The following is an 18,815-nucleotide window of genomic DNA, read 5'->3' as shown; positions in this document are numbered from 1 at the left end:
GACGACCTTCTTGTCCCCCGCTCCCGACGCAGCCCTTCTGCCCTGCTCCCAGCCCAGCCCTTCTCCTGTGCCCCCGGTGCCTCGGAGTCATGAGCCAGCCCTTCTCGCCTCTCCCAGCGCCTCGCTCCCCATCTTGGTGCCGCCACCTCGGTGGCACGGTGAAGGCCCGGAGGAGGAGGACGCTTGTGCCGCTGGAGGTACAGCCCCGCTCCACGGAGGCGGGCAGCCCCGCACTGCCCGGGCAGGCTGGAGCAGGCACCGCGGGGGTGGCGTGGGCTGGGGACCCCGCTGGGGGAAGCTCGGGGGGCCGGGAGCTTGGCTTGCCCTTGCCACCCCTCCCTGCAAGGCCGAGGGCTGGGAGAAGTCCTTCTGGGCCGCTCGTGCCCTGCTGAAATCGTCGAGCATCCCTGCCTGGGGGGACATGTCAGCAGGGGAAGCCCGAGCGCCCTGGGCTGCTGCCGGAGGGAGAGATGCTCGCCGGGAGCAGCCGGGTCCTGCCCGGAGCCTGAGCCGGTGCCTCCTCTGCCCCTTTCCAGGCTGGAGCCAAGGGAGCTCAGCCCTGCCCGTGGAGCGGCACGGAGCCGAAAAGCCGCCTGCGCCGAGTAAGGAGCTTCTGGGTGCCGAGGCAGGCACGGGGTGTGCGCCTGGCGGGGCCGGGGTCTGTGCCCGGGGCCCCGCGGGGCAGGGAGCGGGGAGCGGGGAGCGGGGCCGCTCACCCCTGCCCTCTCTGCTCCGGCAGATCCGGAGGACGTTGCCGCTTCCCAAGCTGCTGAAGGGCGTGAGGCGCAGGATGGTCCGGCTGCGGGCGCTGGCCCGTCAGTGCTGGTGGGTGCTGGTGGCGAAGGAGCTGCCCAGCCTCCAGCCAGCTCCCGCTGGGGACGTGCCCAGGGGCCCCATCGCCCCACGGCTCTCCCCAGGCGGTGAGAGGGGGCAGGGGTGCCGAGAGCCCCGTCCCACAGGTCCGCTCGGCTGGCCAGGGCAGGACCAACGCACTTTTCCGCTGGGCTTTCGCCTTAGGGTTTTCCGCCTCGCGCTGGAGGCTCTGGAGCCGGCTGCCAGCAGCGTGGAAGCGGAGCCAGAGATGGAGGAGGAGATGGAGTGGGAGGCAGCGACGGACCCACCAGCAGCAGGACAGGCACCTGCTCCCCACCCACTGCCCGCAGTCACCGGGGGCTGCCTGCCGCCGGGCTGGGGCTGGGGCTGGGGCTGGGGCTGGGGCTGGGGGGCCCCGCTGCAGGGACTCGGCGCCTGGTCCCCTTGTCCCGGCGGCACAGCCGCCACCACCGCACTGCCCTGCGCTTTCTTTGGGCCGGGCAGCCCAAGCCTCACCGGGTAGTGCCCGGCCCCCAGCCCCAGCCAGGGCTTAACCCTGGCGGCAGAGTCCCGCTCTCCCCGACGGAGATGTGGGGCTTGGCGGGGCTGGAGGGGAGCTTGCCAGAAAAAGATTCGTAGTTAGTCGTAGTTAGCCATTGTTTTGTCAATAAAGAGGTTTACTTAGGTCTTTCGGACCCCAGCTCCCTTTGCCTTTCTTTGCTTTGGGCACAGGTGGCATTTGCCGAGCTGTAGTTTCCACTTGCTCGGGGTTCCCAGGGCTGGAGGCGGCTGGGGCTGCTGGCACGGCCACCCCGGGGGCAGGGGGTCCCTCCCACTCACGGGGGTCACGGCACTGGGCACCAGGGAGGTTCAGGGGCTGGTGGAGAGCGGTGTCCCCAGCAAACAGCAAAGCTGTCCCCAGCAAAGAGTGAGCTCGGAGGTGACCGACCCGTGCAGCGATGCCACCAAAGCAGGCGGGAGCCCTTCTGCTCCCCTTCCTGCCGGAGGAAAAGAAAAGGGACTCCCGGGGGAAGAGCCAGGGTCAGGCCGTAAAGTGCAAGATCTCGGAGGCTTTGAATGAACCTACACCCGCGCAGGGCTTTGTTCCGCGTCCCGCTTCGCTCTGCCCCGCGCCGTCGGGAGCGTGGAAAGCGTGGGTGCACGGAGAGAGACCAGACGGGGAGCAGAGCAATCCTTGCCCTGCCGGCTTGCTGCTGCTGCCCCGCGGGCCCGCACCGGTCCTGTTCCCCACCGGGGCTCGCACGAGTGGGCAGGCAGCGCAGCCTGCGCGGGGAGGGCGTGGGGGGCTTTCGGCCCTGCCCGAGGGGCTGTGGGCACGCGTGGGTGGGTGGGTGGGTGGGTGCCGGGGTGGGCTGCCCAGCAGGCGGAGGCGAGCCCTGCCGATGGCACTGGGGTTGCAGGTGCAGGACTGGTGGGAAGGGCTGGGGGCAGCAGTTTGGGAATCCTGGAAAGGGGCAGGACCGCAGGAGTTTGGGAACCCTGGAAAGGGGCCACGACTGCAGGAGTTTGGGAACCCTGGAAAGGGGGCAGGACCGCAGGAGTTTGGGAACCCTGGCAAGAAGCAGGACCGCAGAGGCAGAGCGCTGTGGCGAGCAGCAGGCTTGCACGACGACTTTGGGCGCGTTGGAAGGGGAGAGGCTGGGCTGCGGGACACAGGCGTGCGTGTCCTACGCGCTCCTGGCACAGCCCGCTTTGGGGCTGGGGAAGGGGTGCCACGGGGCCCACGCGTGCAGGGTCCTTGGATGGGGGGTGCGGGGGGTGGGGAGCCGTGGGTACTGGCAGAGGGGCCCGAGGGGACGCGATGCCGTGTGGTCCAGGGGTGCAGGATGCCGCGGGGCGCGATGGGGCCGGGGCTGGGGGGTGCGGGAACGGGGCTGCCCCCGGGGTGCTCGTTAGCCGCAGCCCAGCCCCCTCCTTAATTAGCCGCGGCCAAACCCGCTCATTAGCGTCGGCTGGGGCCGGGTGCCCTCCCCGCATAGGCGGGCGGGAGCGGGCGGGGAGTGCTGCCGGCCATGGGAGTACGGGCAGCGGTACCGGCAGCCGCAGCGGGGCTGGAGGCCGAGCTCGGACGGAGCCGCGGAGCCGGCGGCGGGATGGGGCAGCAGCGTGGCACGGCCGTGCTGCTCCTCGCCCTGGGTAAGGATGCCTGGGCGGAGGTTTGGGGTGTCCCCGGGCGGGGGTTTGAGGTGTGCGGGCTTGGGAGGGCCGCTTCCCCGGTAGTACCGGGGTGGGGGGGGGGGGGGGGGCGATGGGGTGTCCCCTACCTCCTCCCCGGGTCGGTGCCGTGCGTCTCTCCCCGGCGGGTCCTGGCTGCCGGTGCTGAGCTGGTCGTGCCCCCCGGCTGTCCCTGCCCTTGGCCCCGGGCCGGGGCTGCTGGTACTGGGTGCAGGTGAGTAGCCAGGGCAGGCTGGGAGCGGGGTGCCCCGACTGTCCCCGTACCGGCTCCCTGCCCCAGCAGAGCAGCACTTTCAGGCTCTCTGCAAACGCAGACAGGGCTGGGCACGGGTGAGGGATGGCGCGAGGTTCCCGTACATGCTGCGTGCAAGGGAGAGCTCGCCTTGCCCGGGTGGCACTGGCACTGTGATGCCCCCGGGGCGCTCAGGTCTCGCTGGGAAGGAGGTGGGCTCCATTCCCAAAGGGACGGGCTCACGCCGACCCCTTTGACGGCTGGTAGGGCACCTGGCCGGGCTGCTGGCATCGGGTACCACCTGTGCCAACATTTACCAAGGCTTCTCGGACTGCGTCCTCAAGCTGGGGGAAAACATGGCCACGTATGAAGAGACGGATGGCATGGAGCTGCAGGGATTGCACCGAGTCTGTGGGTGAGTGTGGCCCCAGGCCAGGACCTCCTGCATGTCCCACCCTGTGGGGCCGGTTCCGGACGAGGGAGGGTTGGGGGGTTATCTGTGGTGCGCAGCCAGTGTGGCTTTTTGGATTTGCCCCTGTGTTGGGTGCTGCTGTGTGAACTCTTCTCCTGCACTCGTGAATCTTGCCAGTGTGTGCACACACACATGTGCTCCCCACCTTACTCCAATTCCAGACAGGAGCTCCCTCCCTCCATCCATCTGTCCGTTTGGCTCCAGCCAGAGTTTGCATCCCTGTCCCTTAGCAATAGCTCCAGCCACCAGGACTTGTCGCATGCCTGCAGCCAGGAGGAGCGGGGCTGGAGGGACCTGACCCCCTCTGCCCCCTGGGAAAGGCTCCTCTGGACACCTGGGTTTCAGGCAGTGACTTCCATGTGGCTGGGCTGCCCCAGGGTGCAGGGCTGCAGGGAGCAGCCTGCACCTGGCCTCAAACTGGATCCTGTTGCCCAAAGGAAGCCTTCTCCCTCCCTTCCTCCCTGCTGAGACCCTTCGTCATTCTGGCTTGAATTTGCCCCATCCCTGGTTTTTGCCAGTTTGTAGCAAATGCCCCAAGATGATGGTGTAGGGGGGACGTTAACTTCAGCAGAACTGAAATAATAGTAAAAGAGTTGGGTAATGAGGGGTGGTGTTGGGCAGGTTTGGGGAAAGGTCAGCTTAAAAAGCAAATGAACAGAAGCAGCGGGGGGGGGGGGGGGGGGGGGGGTGGGGGGGGGGGGGGCAAGTGAAAGGTGGAAATAAAATGTTTGTGGGAGATAAATGGAAGCAGCTTTGTGTCCCTAGCAGTGAGTTGTGGGGAGTGAAAAGGAGCTATGAGGAAATGCAGGCAGCAGTTAAGGGAAAATCCATGTGCCTTGGGGTGGTAGAAACCTGCCGGGGCGAGGCAGAGGGCTGAGTGCCCTGCAGGTCAGGCTCTCCAAGCTGCTGAAAACCAGCCCATGGGCTGGGAGGAGAAGGCATCACCCTTAGCAATGGGGTGGAGGCTCTGGGACCTGCTCTGCGGTGCCAGCACAGCTGGCTGGCAATGGATGGGTCTGTGGCAGGGCAGGGGGCAGCCAGGATGGGGCAGTTGGTGGAGGCAGGTCGGGCTCTCAGAGAGCTGGGACAAGGAGCCGGTGCTCTGCAGAGGCAAGCAGAGGGTCCCCAGCCCTCTCGCCTGCCCCAGCTGAAATATCTAACTTTGCTTGTTGTCAGGAGCGGAAAACACTTCAGCAAAACTCTTTTGCTCAAGGAGAATAGAAAACTGCCTACCTCCCATTTTGTAAAAAAAATTATTTATATTGTCCCTGCATTCCTCTGCCAGCAAACATGCCAATGGGAGGTTGGCTGTGACCTGTTCTTTATTCCCCCTTCTCCATGGGACAGCCTAGCTCAGGACGAACAGCCTCTCTGGGACATGGCTGATGGCTGGGTTGAAACGGGAACTGCTCTGGTTTGGTCTGCAATATATACTTTATTTTTGAAAATGTGGCTTCTTGGTATTAGAAAACAACCGAGCATGCAGCCTAGCATGTGCTGTGGTTGACTGCTGGAGGAGCGATTCCTTTGCTGAAACTCACGTGAAATGTGTGAGTTGAGGTTTGGGGTTTTTTTACATGCTCTGGGGCACTAACCATCACAGAACAGGTCCTGGGATCTTCCCTACCGGCAGGGCCAGGGCTCTGCACCTTCTGGGACATGCCAGCTTCTCCTCCTGGTGCCGGTGCACAGCTTGGGCTTGCCGTGGCTGGAGGAAAAAGTTGGTCATGTCTCAGCTTCTTGCCGGGAAATAATTCTGAATTATTGGCCTTTAACCCTCAGCCTTCTCCACTGCTGTCTGCTTTCCTGGTGCCATGGTCCACTCTCTGGGAGCATGGGTGAGGTATGGATGTGGAGCTGGGAGCCAGCATGGGGCTGATGGCATCTCAGCTCTGTGTGCGTGGTGCTGCCCCAGAGCCAGCCTGGGCAAGCTGCTTGACAGCAACCTGCCTGGCTGAGCAGATGGAGGCTGTGGAGGGTGAAACACTGGGAATTGCCATCCTGGCTGAAAGCAGAACGACATCCCCCTCCACCTTCCCCCAGCCACCCTTTGCCTGAAGACATGGGCCAGGTTTAACTCTCACCCGGCAGAGCTGCCTTCTGCTGCTGCCGCAGCTTGGGAGCGAGCGCGGGAGGTTACTTGCGTTGGCATCAGCTTTTCTCATTATCTGGGGACATTTGTTCTGCCAGAGTGACTCGGTTTAATGAACTTCCTCACAGCTGGCATTCTGACGTAAGCCCCGGTAGGAAAACTAAGTAGAGTGCTCGGGTCTGTGTGTCTGCACAAGGTGTCGTCTCCAGCACAGGGCACTTGGACAAAACCAAGCTGTCCCCTTCCCATGCACAGGGTCCCTGCTTGGCCGGGCTGCATGTCCTTCCCAAGGGGTGGCACGTGTGCCTGGTGTCCTGGCGGGACGGGGAATGTGACAGAGCCAATTGCTCCTGTCCTCTAGGCAGTCACCAGCTTGCAGGTGAATTATGGCCTGGAGACGGTGCCCAGCCCCAGCTAACGTGGGACAGCAAAACTGAGGGGGAGAGGAGGGCAGGAGGGTGTCTTGGGCTGCGAGTTGCTCGCTCAGTGCTGTGGACTGGGGGAGCCAGCTGGGACCCAGGGGGGTGCTGCCTGTGGCTGGTCCCTGCCTTGCCCTGGCATTGGGTGCCAGGACATGCATTGCTCCAAAGAAGCTGCAATACAAAATGCTTTTCTGAAACTCTTTTCAGGTAAAAGAAACTATCTTTGAAAGAAGTCATGGGGGGAAGGTCAGTGGCAAGTGTGGCATAGAGCCTTATCTGTCCCTTGGGGAAGTTTTTGTTTTGGAGAGGAGCCACTTCCAGGAGACAGGATGGCCCATGGCATTTGCTGAGACTTTCGGGCTCCTGCTGTTTTATTTTGTGGGTTTGTACCTACAAAACAGACCTCACCTGTGAATTCAGCTGTCAGGACTAGTGTGTGTGCAGCAACCTGCCAGGCTGTGGGTGCCCTCCCCATCGCAGCACCTACAGCAGCCTTTGGGGAGTCTGATACAGAGTCTAATGCCCCACTATCCTGAGATACTCAGCAGCAAAAAAAAAAAAAAAAAAACATCAGGGATGCCCATTCTTGTCCTCCCCACCCTGGTACCTGCTGTCCTTGTCCCCAGACAGCTGGAGCCCACCCTTCCCTGTTCAGCTTGACACCTGTGGGCAGGGAGCTCGTTGGAAACCAGCTGCTCCAGAGCCACTGTGCTGCTTCACAAGAGGTAAGGAAGGAGCTCAGGGAGGGGATAAAGCCTTGGTAGGCTGGATACTGCTCTGGATAAAGGCAGTGTGGGGTCATCCCACATGCTGCTGGCCCCAGCGTGTCAGACCAGTGAGGTGGTGTCCACTGTGCCGTTCCGGGGACAGTCTTCTTGGGGGCTATTGTTTTCAGCCCTATTTCTGCTGGGGTTTTTCCCTGCTTGGTTCTAGCTCTGGATCTGAAAAAAAATAATCCAAGTTGCCATCCCCAGGGGAGGCAGCCAAGGGGGTCTTCAGTGAGCACATTAGTCATTAGCAGAGGCTAATACCCAGCAGATAAATGGAGATGTGCCTAATAAGAACACAGTGAATAACTCCTCCTGCCCCTGCCCATACCTTAGTTATAATGCTGTGACGGTCTGTGGGAGCCGTTGTCCTTCTCCTTGCTTTGTGCTCGCATTTGGCCCTTGACTCAGCTTGGAGAAAGCTGAATCAAAAGTGCTGGGCCTTTGTTTGCAGCCTGTTTTAGATACTCAGGGTGCTCAGTGCTGAAGGGAAACACTTGTTGATGGAAAATAATGGATTTTATTGACTTCCAGAGAAAGAAGGAGAGAAAAAAAAAAAAAGAAATAATTTCATTGTGTTTGGGAGTTTGGAGTTTTAGCCAAGATGCTCTGGGAGATGATGGAGGGGATGAATAGTCTGGGCAACTTGCACAAAGTACAGAGGTTGTCACTGCTTGAAGGGCAGGCTCGGGGCAGCAAGGCTCTGCCTGGCATCTTGGTGCTGTGCTGCTGCAAAAGGACTGATGGTGTGGTGTCTCCCTGGCCGCAGGTACTGGGATGAATTTCACACGTGTGCCCTGGCAGCGCTCTGGGAGTGCCAGAAGGAAGCAGCAGCAGTCTGGGAGATGCTGAGAAGAGAGTCTCGAAAAATCAAGTTTCAAGGCAGCTTGTTTGACCTCTGCAGCCCTAGCACGGCCCAAAGCTTTGCCTGGACCCATGTTCCCAATGTTTCCATCCTCAGTATCCCCCTCATCGTGACTTGGCTGAACTCATAAACTGCAGCTCTGTATCGCAACAAAGGTGGTGGCAGTGTGTGTGAGGTGCCATCTTTCTGATGATTTTTCCAAACCTTTGAGCAACACACTGTGTGGCGCTTGGCGAACACTTGGCTCCGTCCTGCACCTATGAGATGTGGAAGAGCTCGGCAGCATCTCCTGAGTTTTGCTATTTCTCTGTAATTTGGGATAACGCCTGTCCCCTTCTGCCTCAAGGCACAGGCACGGATCTGGCTGACTGCAGAATTTGGGAACTTGTAGGTATGGGGCAGAGGATTTGGGGAAAAGTGATAAATTGGTCGTGAATGCTGGATTCTTTTGCATTCTTCTATGGCCACTGGAAGGAAGCCTGTTTACTTTGCTGATTCTTTCCACCAGATCAGCTCTCCAGATTTTTGATTTGGGCACTGAAAACAAGATGGGCATTATTACAACTGATTTGTGACATGCAGGGGACTGTGTATGTCCTGTCAAAGGCAGAAAGGAGACCTTACTGCCCTGTACTGGCCTTTTTTAATTTGAGGACATGGCTGAAGAATAATCATAGGTGCATGACCTCTTCTCTTGCACACACCTGGATTCCTGAGTAACTCCTGTTTTATGTGTAAATCCCTTCTCTACAGAAGGAGAGGGCAAAAATATTTGGAGAGAGTGTCAAGCTAGCATGGCAAAAAGTATTTATAGCAACTCTTTTGCTTTAAAGGTTTCTCCAAAGGTACCTGTAAGCAACTCTGTGGGTGGCAGTGTGTAATTCCAGAGCATTAAAGTTTGTTGTAGAGCCTACAGCACAGTAGAAGTTATTTGTCCTGCCTCCTGTTCAATAGCACAGTCTTTTATTGCCCTCTTTGTGGCTCAGTGTTGTTTAGTTTTGCAGCTTCAGTACAAGCATGAAACTACTTGCAACAGAGAGGTGCTTGCAAGTGATTTCTGGGTATGTTAGAAAAACTCAGCAGTGTTTTTGGGCAGTATGATGCAATTCTGTGTTTTAAGGATGCTAATGAAGCTCTGCACCCTGCCTGGCTGCACAGGGCCAAAGAAGCCATGGTGACACAGCGTGGGTCTGTAACCTGTTCCTGTGAGGGTCTCGGGGCAGTTCCTCACTAAGAGGAAGCACAATGAGTCCTGATAGGACCTTCTACTGCTTCCAATGTGTTCCCCACATGGTCCTGCCACTCTGGAATGGGGAAGGAGCTGGTCGTCTTCATGCTCTAAACTAGGGCTCAACTGCTGGATGTGGTGGTAAACTCCATGTTCTAATAATGGGACTCAGCTGTCTTTCATCAGATCTGAAATTTCCATGTTCAACTAATGAGGTATTTCAGCCTGACTTTCCTAGATCTGTCACGCATCACTTTGGCTGCTGCCACAGATTGTCGGCCCCTTAACAGGGCACGTGCTTTGTCTTCAGCAGGGGCAGGCAGCTGCTAACAGCGAAGGATAGCCCTGTGTGGGGCTGGGGAAGCTCAAGGCTCCTCATAGTCCTGAGAAGCATTGAACAAGGACCTCACGCTGATGGTTTGAGCGCTGTCTACTGTGAGAGTAGGCACAGCAGTAGATACCACCAGCCATAAATGGATCAGTAGGTTCTGAAATAGTGTCCCCAAACCTGAAAATGTGCTTTACAGTGTGAGCAGGGGATGTGGGGCCCTGCTAGCCCCAGAGATCCCACTGGATGCATTACAGGCACGTGGAAAAGCTTCTCCTACAGTGAAGGATCTTTTTACCAACAGTGGTGTTGGGCTTTTTAATGATGGGTCATGTGGCTCTCCTTTGGCGTTCACGTGTTCTTCCTCTTACCTTCTGTATCACTTAACGCTCTGTTCCTGCAGCAGCAGGAGGGGAACAAATAAATTGAGGCAAATTCCAAGAAATAAGTCGGGGAGGAGCAGCTGGTGTTCAGACAGCACTTCAGTGCAAGGTACCTAGGCTTTCAACAGACAACAGGGTTGGTACTTACGTACTTGGCATCTTGGGCACAAAGCCTTAACATAAGTAGTGGAGAAAGGGTAAAACAGAGCACTGCAGAACCTGGAGTGAACTACTCAGCTGCTTTGTTTTTTCTTCTTATCCTGCTGCAACAGCAGCATATGCTGTTTGATTCTGTTCCCCCCTCCCCTGCATGTGGTTTGTAGCTGGGGAAAGCTGAAGCAAGTGGGTATCATGTACAACCAAGGCTGGAGTCTTTTTGGATCTAAATCCTGTACCTGTTCTTCATTTAGGTTAGGTGTTTAATGTCTTTAGGAAAACAAATAAGCACAGTCCCCCAAAATCCCACAACCCTTAGCTTGTCTTTGGATTTGGCATGTTAAAATTTTCTACTTTTAAATAGCTTTGGGAAGGGGAATGTAAAAGTCTCAGCAGAGATCTCCAAGAAGTCTTCTTTTTGCAAAACCATGTATGCAAATAGCTAGCTGACACTACCACTGTCTCTAAGAAGAGCAGGTGTTGAGGCATATCTTCCCTGGAAGCAAATCCCTCAACTCTACTGAACACAAAACCCAAAGAGTCATTAAGAAACAATGACCATCTGCCACCATTCTGGTATGGAGCAGCAGATTTCTTTAAAGCCAAAGGTGCTCCTAAATCTGACTGAAAGCATGTGAGTGAAAATTAGGTCTCACAGTATGGGAGTGATGAGTTTCAGAAGTTCCCTCCTCAATCAATATTTCATTTTTAGCAGAACTTTCCCTATGACTAGGACAATTACAGTAGTTTTCCTTTAAAAAAGAAAAAAGTAATATACAAATTCAGTCCTCAAAGGCAAAGTCAGCAGACCTTCAGACAGAATTTCTAATCCTACAGCATACTTCATGCTGATGCAGTGCAGCTTGCTGGATGTCCCACAGACTCTGTGTTAAGTCCACATTTGTCAAGGATTCTTGTCGTGGCCTTGCTGAGTGTCTGCAGACACAAAGCTGTACCTGGACTTCACACACGCACACACGCTGCCCCCCTGCTCCTGCAAGGGAGGCTGCTGAAGCAGTTACAGCATATCTCAGGTATTCAGAAAGGAAGGAGGTAAGTGTTCCTCAGTCCAAAGTTTTCATCCCTGTTCTTACAGGGGAACAAAGCACCTCTTTAATATGGTCTCACAGCAACTCTGGGATCAGCTGCCCATTCTCCTTTAAGAAATAGGATGAATGTGGCTTTCCCTCTGCTCTCTCATATTCACTGTAATTAGTCTTCTAGCTCACATTTGCCTTAAGACCACCCCTGAAGAACACAGGAGTTCACACTGTGCTTTGGTGTGGTGTTAAGCCTTGAATTAAACCTGCAAGCTTTCCCCGTGCAGGTTTGGGATGTTCTTTCTCAATAATAGCAACAAAAAGCAGTAGAGGACAAAATGACCCTGAAACAGTCTTAAAATATGACTGCCATCAAGCCAGTGTTTATCAGCCCCGAGGCAGAGCATGCCTTCTGCTGCGTAGCCTGATCCCAACTACATGCACGCTCGCTGCCCTTTTCTGAAGGGAGATACTGGCACCTACTGGAAGACCAGTTTATATCTAGGCTGAAGGTGACTGGAAGAAAGGCAAATGTCCTTATATATAAGAAATGAGCAGATTTTGAGAAGGGATGAACTATGTTGCTGACTGCACAGCAGAGTTGCAGGGGAAGCCCTAGGAAGTGACCTCTGGGTGGCCCTCCAGCAAATGTTGGCTCCTGCCCAGAAAAAACTTCAGTAAACTCTTCCCTCTGAAAGACTGCTGCTGTTTAAAACTGTGCTTAAAGGGGTTTTTGGTCAGGAAGAGGTCCTGGCAAAATCTCAGAATATAAAAAGTTCTGTCTAAACAAACGTAACTGGCAATCCTCCTCTGCAGCAGACTGGCCAAGTATTTAAAACATCAGGATGTTATCCTGCCTCAATTTATAGTATCTGAATGTGAGAGCAGGAATTGAAATACAGCTCCCCCAGCAACAACAGAACAGCTTCAAAGAGTTTATCAACTTCTGCATCTCAAATCATCCCACCACTTTTCAACAAGCTGAATTAGCAAATAATTTATGCAAATTAACACTTACAAATATTAACATACAAAGGAAAATTACTGCAGCAAGATGCTGCACAGGAGAAAAATCTGTCTTCAGAACCGGCTCTGCCCTTGTTTGGGCTCACACAAACTGGCCATCCCTCAGCAGAAACCAGGCAGGATGCAGGTCTGCTTGCTTGGACTGTGGGGTCTGGTGGAACCATCCAGCTTTGGCCCTGTAGCAGTAAGGTGTTGTCCCTGCCTGCCCACAGGTGACGTTTATTTAAAGTGCCTCTAAATAAAGGCACATCCTGTTACTTTGAGAAACAAGCAGCAGTCTCGCACTTAACTAAACATCACCTCTACCAGACCAGATCTGTTGCTAGACTTCTGAAGCAGGGAAGACCCAGACAAGTGGGAAGGGCAGTGTGGCTCCAGGACACCTTTGCAAGCTTCCCCAGGACAGCTCCAGCCTCGGGCTGAACACGTGGAGACCCTGGATTGCTAACACTCCTCCTGAAGCAAGGATTATGCTGGCTGACTTCCTAAGACAGCACTCACTGATGCCTTCATTTCAGAGCAGAGGTATGAAATACTTATTGTAGGAAATTTTACATGCCCTAGACAGTGGACATCTTCCAGCCATGTGTCCTCTGGCTGTATCCTTCTGGTGCCATGATACAGACACTCATGGTATTTCTGGAAGTGCTCAGCTCAGTCCCAGGAGAACTATAACACACTCACAGCAACATAATATTTTTATTATTACAAAAGATTTCTTCAGCAAACTGCTGTCTGACATCTGTGTATTAAACATGGAAACAGCAAACAAACCCATCTAACGTTATAGGTTATTGAGAGTCTCAGCTGGTGATTCAGGTAAGTACAACTACTTTCTTTCTCCCCATCCATTCACTTCCTCGACTTTTTTTCCAACCAAAGCCTAAACAAGTTACAGATCGGAAGCAGCAGCTCCCAGCCCCACTGCTCACTGTGCCAGCTCCTGCAAGAAGAGCTGACCACTGCATTACCCACATAGGGCACTCCCACATTTGTTAAATTCCAGATGCTCCTCACGCGTCAAATCTTGCTACCTGGCTTTTAACAGTCTCATGAGTGAAGAGTGGAAGAGCACACTCGCCATACAGTCATATTAAATGCTTTGTGTTAACAAAATAAACATCTGCTCCTCCCCCGTTGTTGGCTGATGCCAGAGGAGATGCTCACACTCATGCAGTCACCAAGGTCCAAAAAAAAAAAAAAAAAAAGTCTAAACAGACCTGCTGTGCTTCTTCAGTGATGATTCTCCGGCATTAGATGCACTTGTGCTGGAAACAATGACATAATGCAGCATGTTGTTGCCAGAGCAAGTCTATACGTTGGATTTGGGGGCAGAATTGAGGGGGATTTCTCTGAGTTCTATCCTCATGCAGAGGTACTCCCCGATGGCAGCCATCAGCGCGGTGCACACGATGTGCACCAGCCACCACGTCAGGGTTGAGGGAAAGTGCGAATTATAAATCCAGCAGCCCAGAAGGTGGAAGAAGTGAACGGTGACTGTGAAATCCAGGCACTGCTTTCCTCGGCGGATGAAGTACAGCAAGCCCAGAGCACTGCAACATAAAGAGAGGGATTAATAAACAAACTGTGCCAAGCCTATGGGAAAGGGGATACAGCAAGAACTATCAGCAGTTGTCAGTGCTGATTACTTAGTTGGTTTAAGATGTCTTAAATGTTTTAAAGATAGGTTGTTTCTGACCTCTCTCCTGGCTGCTGCAGCAAGACTTACATGCTTACAGCTTTTTAATTATATGATCGCAGGGAAATGAGCTTTTAGTGCAGAGAGCCAGGCAGGAATTTTTAAACTATCTCCCCCAGTAATCTTTGCCCAGTAGCAGGGGCAAAATACATTCTTATTTATAGATCAGTGTTTGCTGAGATCCATTAATTCTAACTTTCAGTACAATCTCTCACAGAAGCAAATCTCATTCCCAGCTGGGAAACTGAGGCAGGGAAGTAAAATGACTTATCCAGGCTCTAGAAAGTCAGGAGTCAGCAGTTCCCAACTGCCCTCAGCAGACAAGCTCAACCAGGCACAGGGCTTTTGGGAGATGTTTTGAGAGAGGCAGTACATCATGCTGAATTCTCTTAAAGTTTAATGTTAAGGAAGAACGAGACATGGGTGCTCCAGCTAGTTGCCGACTTACCAGGTGAGCGCATTGAGGATGAAAGCCATCATGGAGAGCCTCCCCGGCGGGGTTGAGAAGCCTAAAATCTACACGGGACTATTAGTAGGAAACCATGGCACAAATCACAGCCCACAGCACGTAATCTCCTCCCGTGGCCCAGCCGCATCGGCGCGGCCCTGCGCTGATTGTGAGCTATAAGAGGAGCCTGAGCAGTTACGGCAGTCCTTCTAAGAGGTCCATCTCTCTGTCTGGGGGTACCTATAGAAAAGGGACAGGTCTGTTTCTCTACTGAGGGAGGGTGTGGAGCGTCCGTGTCTCCGTACTGGGGCTACCTATATGGGGGGAGTTCTTTATACTGGGGGTACCTATACAGGGTGTCTGTCTCTATACTGGGGGTACCACCTATACAGCGAGGTGCTGTCTCTACACCTGCGGTACCACCTATTCAAAGGGAGGGGTCTGCCGCCACACTGGGGGCACCTACACAGGCAGCGGGTCTGTCTTTATACCGGGGGGGCAGCTACGTGGGGTGGGGGAGGTCTGCCTCTGTACCGGCGTGCTACCGACGGCGGGGGGGGGCTCTCTCTAACACTGGGGAACGCCTACACGGGGAGGGGGGGTCTGTCTCCCCCAGGGGAGCCTTCGAGCAAGGCCCCCCCGCCCGCCCCAGGAGCCCCTGCCCACGGCGGCTCCGCCGGGGCCCGGGCGGGCCGGCGCCCTCACCTCGTCGCTGAAGACCTGGTGGAGGGAGGGCCCGGTCCTGCCCAGGGTGCCGAGGAGGGCGAGCCAGAGCCCGAGCGAGCTGTAGTAGCCCGCCTGCAGCAGCACCATCTGCGCCACGATCAGCGCCGGGTCCCACACGTAGCTGCGGAACTGCGCCGCCATCGCCCGCCCGCCACAGCGCGCCGGAAGTGGCGGCGGCCGCCGCCGGGCGGCAGCGCCCCCTAGCGCGGCGGAGGCCGCGGCGCTGCCTCTCGGGACCGCGGGCTTGGCCCCTGACCCCGACCCCCGCCCTCTGACCCCGCGCTGGCCGCGACATGGCGGGCGGCGGGCCCGGGCCCGGCCCCGCGGCCGGGGCTTACCGCTGCTTTCCGCCCCCGCTGCAAGGCAGGTAAGCGCCCGGCCGCGGGCCGCAGGTCGGCCCCGGGGAGCGGAGCCCGCCGGTTAACGCGGCCCGGCTCCGTCCCAGGGCCGGCGGTAGCGCCCGGGAGCACTCGGGCCTTGGGCGAGGGCTGAGGTATCGCCCCTGAGCGCAGACCGGGCGGCCGGCGGAGGGGAAGCGGTCACCCCGGGAGGCCACGACCAAATATTTGGTGATTTATACGGGAGAGGTTTGTCGGCAGCGGGTTTGGGCTGTGCGCCGTCTGCCCGGGGACCAGCACCCGGCCCCTTCTCATGCTGGCGTGCTTTGGACTTTCCCCATCTCCTGCACGGTGCCGATCGGGGTCTGTTTCCGTGGATTCAATAGTTTGGCTGAGCAGCCCTTGCTAAAAAGACACAGATACCAAACATAAAAGAAATTACTGTCTTGGGATATTTCCTTTCATCTTTAGGCCAATTCCCATAGGCGCCGAGACTGTTGGTAGCTGCTGCCCAGCTGTACTCACTTTAGCTTTAGGCCATAGGGCACCGAGATGTCGTTACGCATCCTGGTATGCCCTGGCAGCACCTTTCCGTTACAGGGCTGGGCATGTGTAGGGCTTGGTTTCTTTTGGGAGGTTTCTTCTAGTACATGGTGGTTTCTTCTTTTTATGCCTCGTGAAACGGCCAGGTGCCAGAGTCCCTCATGTTCAGCCGTACCCCCTCTGTGACCTGCTCGTGGCTGCTGGAGCTCGTTTTAGTGGCCTCAATGAGCTGTCCTGCTTGTTTGGCTTCAGATACAAGAATTGTCGCTATCTGAATACTAAAATCCCCAAGGCTGCGTGGGACAACAGAGCGTTTTGGAGATATGTTCTCTGCTGGAAAAAGGAGAGGAGGCACCCCCGGGCTGTGCCGGTGGACAGGGGAGTTGTCCCACAGCTCTTGTCACCTGGAAAAGAGAGGAGGAGGACAAAAGGGGAACACAGCTTTTATGGGAGGTGGTAGACTCACATCAGTTGTGGGTGTGGATTATTTCTTGCTATCGGAACTCAGATTATGATCTCTGACATTCTCGCATGACGTTTTTTCCATGTCCCCACAGGGGAAGTTCCCTATGTAGCTTTGCTGCATGTTTTCCCTTCCTCGTTCTGTGGATGTTACTGCGCCGAGGCAGGTTTGACACATTTTCCTCCTTGTACCTGGACCTGCCGTTCCTAGAAAGGATTGTGGGCCACCGCTGCTGAGTTCTGACTTGGGCCTTTGGAGAATGTATCTTTGCAGAAGCTTACCAGCCTTAGCCAGTGCAGAAATAAACACAGGAAAATCCCAGCCTTATCAGGGCTCTCTGCTGCCAGCACATTGCTGAGCATAAATTGTGAGACTCAACACTTCCTCTGTTAACTCTTGGTAGAAATTGGTTTCCTTTCCCGAAATCTGCTGTGCTTGGCTCTCTGAGACGTGCAAGCCACTGCTTAGATATTAATTTTCACTTCCCTCTTTCCTTTTCAAGCTTTATAGGACTGACTTTCCTTTGCCAGCAAAAATTTTGGTTGTTTAGTCATAGCCGGCTAAAACTCCAATCTAGCGTAAGGCAGGACTGTTGGTATAATTGCTGGGTGTCTTTCCACAGCCAAAGTCATCAGCAACAATATTTCTGATTTATCCAATAGTCCCTGGGATCACAAGATATGAGCTGGTGTGTTGGGAAGTGCCGACTTGAATTCCTTCCGAATTTGAGACTCCTCCCTGCTTGATTGCTGCCCCGTAATTGAAGGCATCGGCATGGCAGCAGTTGCATCAAACATGTAAGTGGAGGCTCCCTCCCGCCTTGGGCAGGCAGTGTAGCAGTATGGACGCAGTGAAGCGCTGTGGCACAAAGACATTTGTGCTGCAACTCAGCAGCGGCCCGGTTTGTGAATTCATTTCCTGGCTGACTTCACGACAGCATGTTGCGTGGTCACGTCTGTTCGTCTGCGGTCCTGAATTAGGCTCTCCCTCCTCTCCAGGCTGCTCCAGCTTAGGGGACCATGTCCTTCTCCTGGAAGAGAGGGTATTCTCCCCATGGGGAGCCTTGCCCCACACCTCTGCTGTGTGGGAAGTTTAAAGTGAACCTGGAAAGCAAACATTATTGGGGAATTAAGTGGCATTCTCCGTTTTCCTTTTCTTCTTCTTTAGTTCAAATGAAAGTCAGAGACAGCTGTGAAGGAAAGAGGCGTTAAAGGGGAAAAGGATGTCGAAACACAGAGATTGTGCTTTCTAGCATGCTGCTCGCCTGGCTTCTGGTTAGAATGTCCTTTTTTAACCAGTTGACTGTTTTGTATATGACACCTGTGTGTCGTGAAGAGCAGCAGGTGGAAGAAGAAGTGGCTATATGCCCAGGACATAGCAGATGCCCTGAGAATGTACCCAGATCACGTGCCGCTATCGTGGTCGCTTATCAGGAGCGTGGAAAAAGAATGCCCTATTTAGCCAGAGATTCTTTCCATAAGAAATAGCTGTTTAGGGTGGTATTGTTTTTCCTTCTCAGGAACCATTGCCTAAAACAGGAAGCTGTTTATTTAGGTGATCCGTATTTTACCAGCTGGTGTACAAAGGGAGGGCAGAGCTATCTGAACTGACCTTTGCTGGGGTTTGTTTCCCTCTTGCCAGGCAGGTAGGATTTGTGCTAAGGTGACCTTTGCTAAAGGGACAGTAAGGTTAAGATTATACATTTCCAGAATAACTCAGCATTAGGTAGCTCAAAATGTGGGATGAGAGTTTTCAGTCGCTCCTCTTCCTCTACCCATGCAGTGTGCAGGTGTGTTTTTCCAAAGAGCTCAGTGTACTGAACTGACTTTGGGAGTTGAGATTTTTTAAAACTCTATTTAAGGGTTCTTTGTGCTTGAGAATACTGCTCTAAGCTCGTTTTGAAATCTGCCTGTAGGAACTGTGCTGAGCTTGGCTGAAGAATCTCTTCTCCTGGCCAGTGCAGTAGCATTTATGATCTAGAATTGTCTAAAGGGCTCTGCGTGTGGCCTTCTCAAGATTATCTAGACATTTCTTGATGTGTCACGTAGAAATGTGATTCCCTTCACCCTCCAAATGCATTGTATTTGAATGCTCCATTCCACTTCCAGCATGTTTGTGTCGTGTATTTGGAACTGGCAGGTGATTATGTTTTATTTTCAATGCAAGAGTTAGGTAACTGTTCACTGTTGAACACTGGGTTAGGAACAATGGTGGCCAGCCTATGTTATTTCTCTGCCAAATGTAATTTTTCAATGGAGAAGGGAATTGACACACCTTGAATATGAGAATTTATTGCCCAGAACAAATGTGTGGCTAAAGATGTGTTTTATTTTTCTTCTGCTTCTCTCACTTGTAGTGAGGTTTTGGGAAAGTATATTTCAGTTGTGCATTTTTTCTCTCTGGGCCCGTTTGTCCTGTCACTCTCGGTGAGTGTCATATACCCAATGCATTTCTGCATTATTCCAGAGAGAGGAGAATGTCAACATTTTGAGAGGGGACATTTGAAGGGCAAAATGAAGCAGGCTATTTTATGTCATGGGTTTACAGAACCATATTATGATTTTTGTGGCTGCATTTC

At 54.4% G+C, this 18,815-nt stretch overlaps 2 protein-coding genes across 2 annotated transcripts; one reads left to right on the top strand and one right to left on the bottom strand.

Moving 5' to 3' along the window:
- The first annotated feature begins 2,802 nt into the window (after positions 1-2,802).
- Positions 2,803-9,006, top strand: LOC115339988 (neuritin-like). The gene is made up of 3 exons (XM_030010745.1): positions 2,803-2,970; positions 3,509-3,656; positions 7,764-9,006. Exons 1-3 carry the CDS (start codon positions 2,847-2,849, stop codon positions 7,987-7,989), a joined length of 498 nt encoding a protein of 165 aa, XP_029866605.1. The 5' UTR covers positions 2,803-2,846; the 3' UTR covers positions 7,990-9,006.
- Positions 9,007-12,700: 3,694 nt separating this feature from the next.
- Positions 12,701-15,071, bottom strand: SYS1 (SYS1 golgi trafficking protein). Its single transcript, XM_030009325.2, has 3 exons — positions 14,873-15,071; positions 14,168-14,235; positions 12,701-13,573 (listed from the first exon to the last, which is right to left on the bottom strand). Exons 1-3 carry the CDS (start codon positions 15,032-15,034, stop codon positions 13,333-13,335), a joined length of 471 nt encoding a protein of 156 aa, XP_029865185.1. The 5' UTR covers positions 15,035-15,071; the 3' UTR covers positions 12,701-13,332.
- Between the last annotated feature and the right edge of the window lie 3,744 nt (positions 15,072-18,815).

This window comes from Aquila chrysaetos, chromosome 3 (assembly GCF_900496995.4).
Source record: "Aquila chrysaetos chrysaetos chromosome 3, bAquChr1.4, whole genome shotgun sequence".
In the NCBI taxonomy this organism is placed as follows: domain Eukaryota; kingdom Metazoa; phylum Chordata; class Aves; order Accipitriformes; family Accipitridae; genus Aquila; species Aquila chrysaetos.
This window is presented reverse-complemented; position numbering and strand designations above follow the sequence as displayed.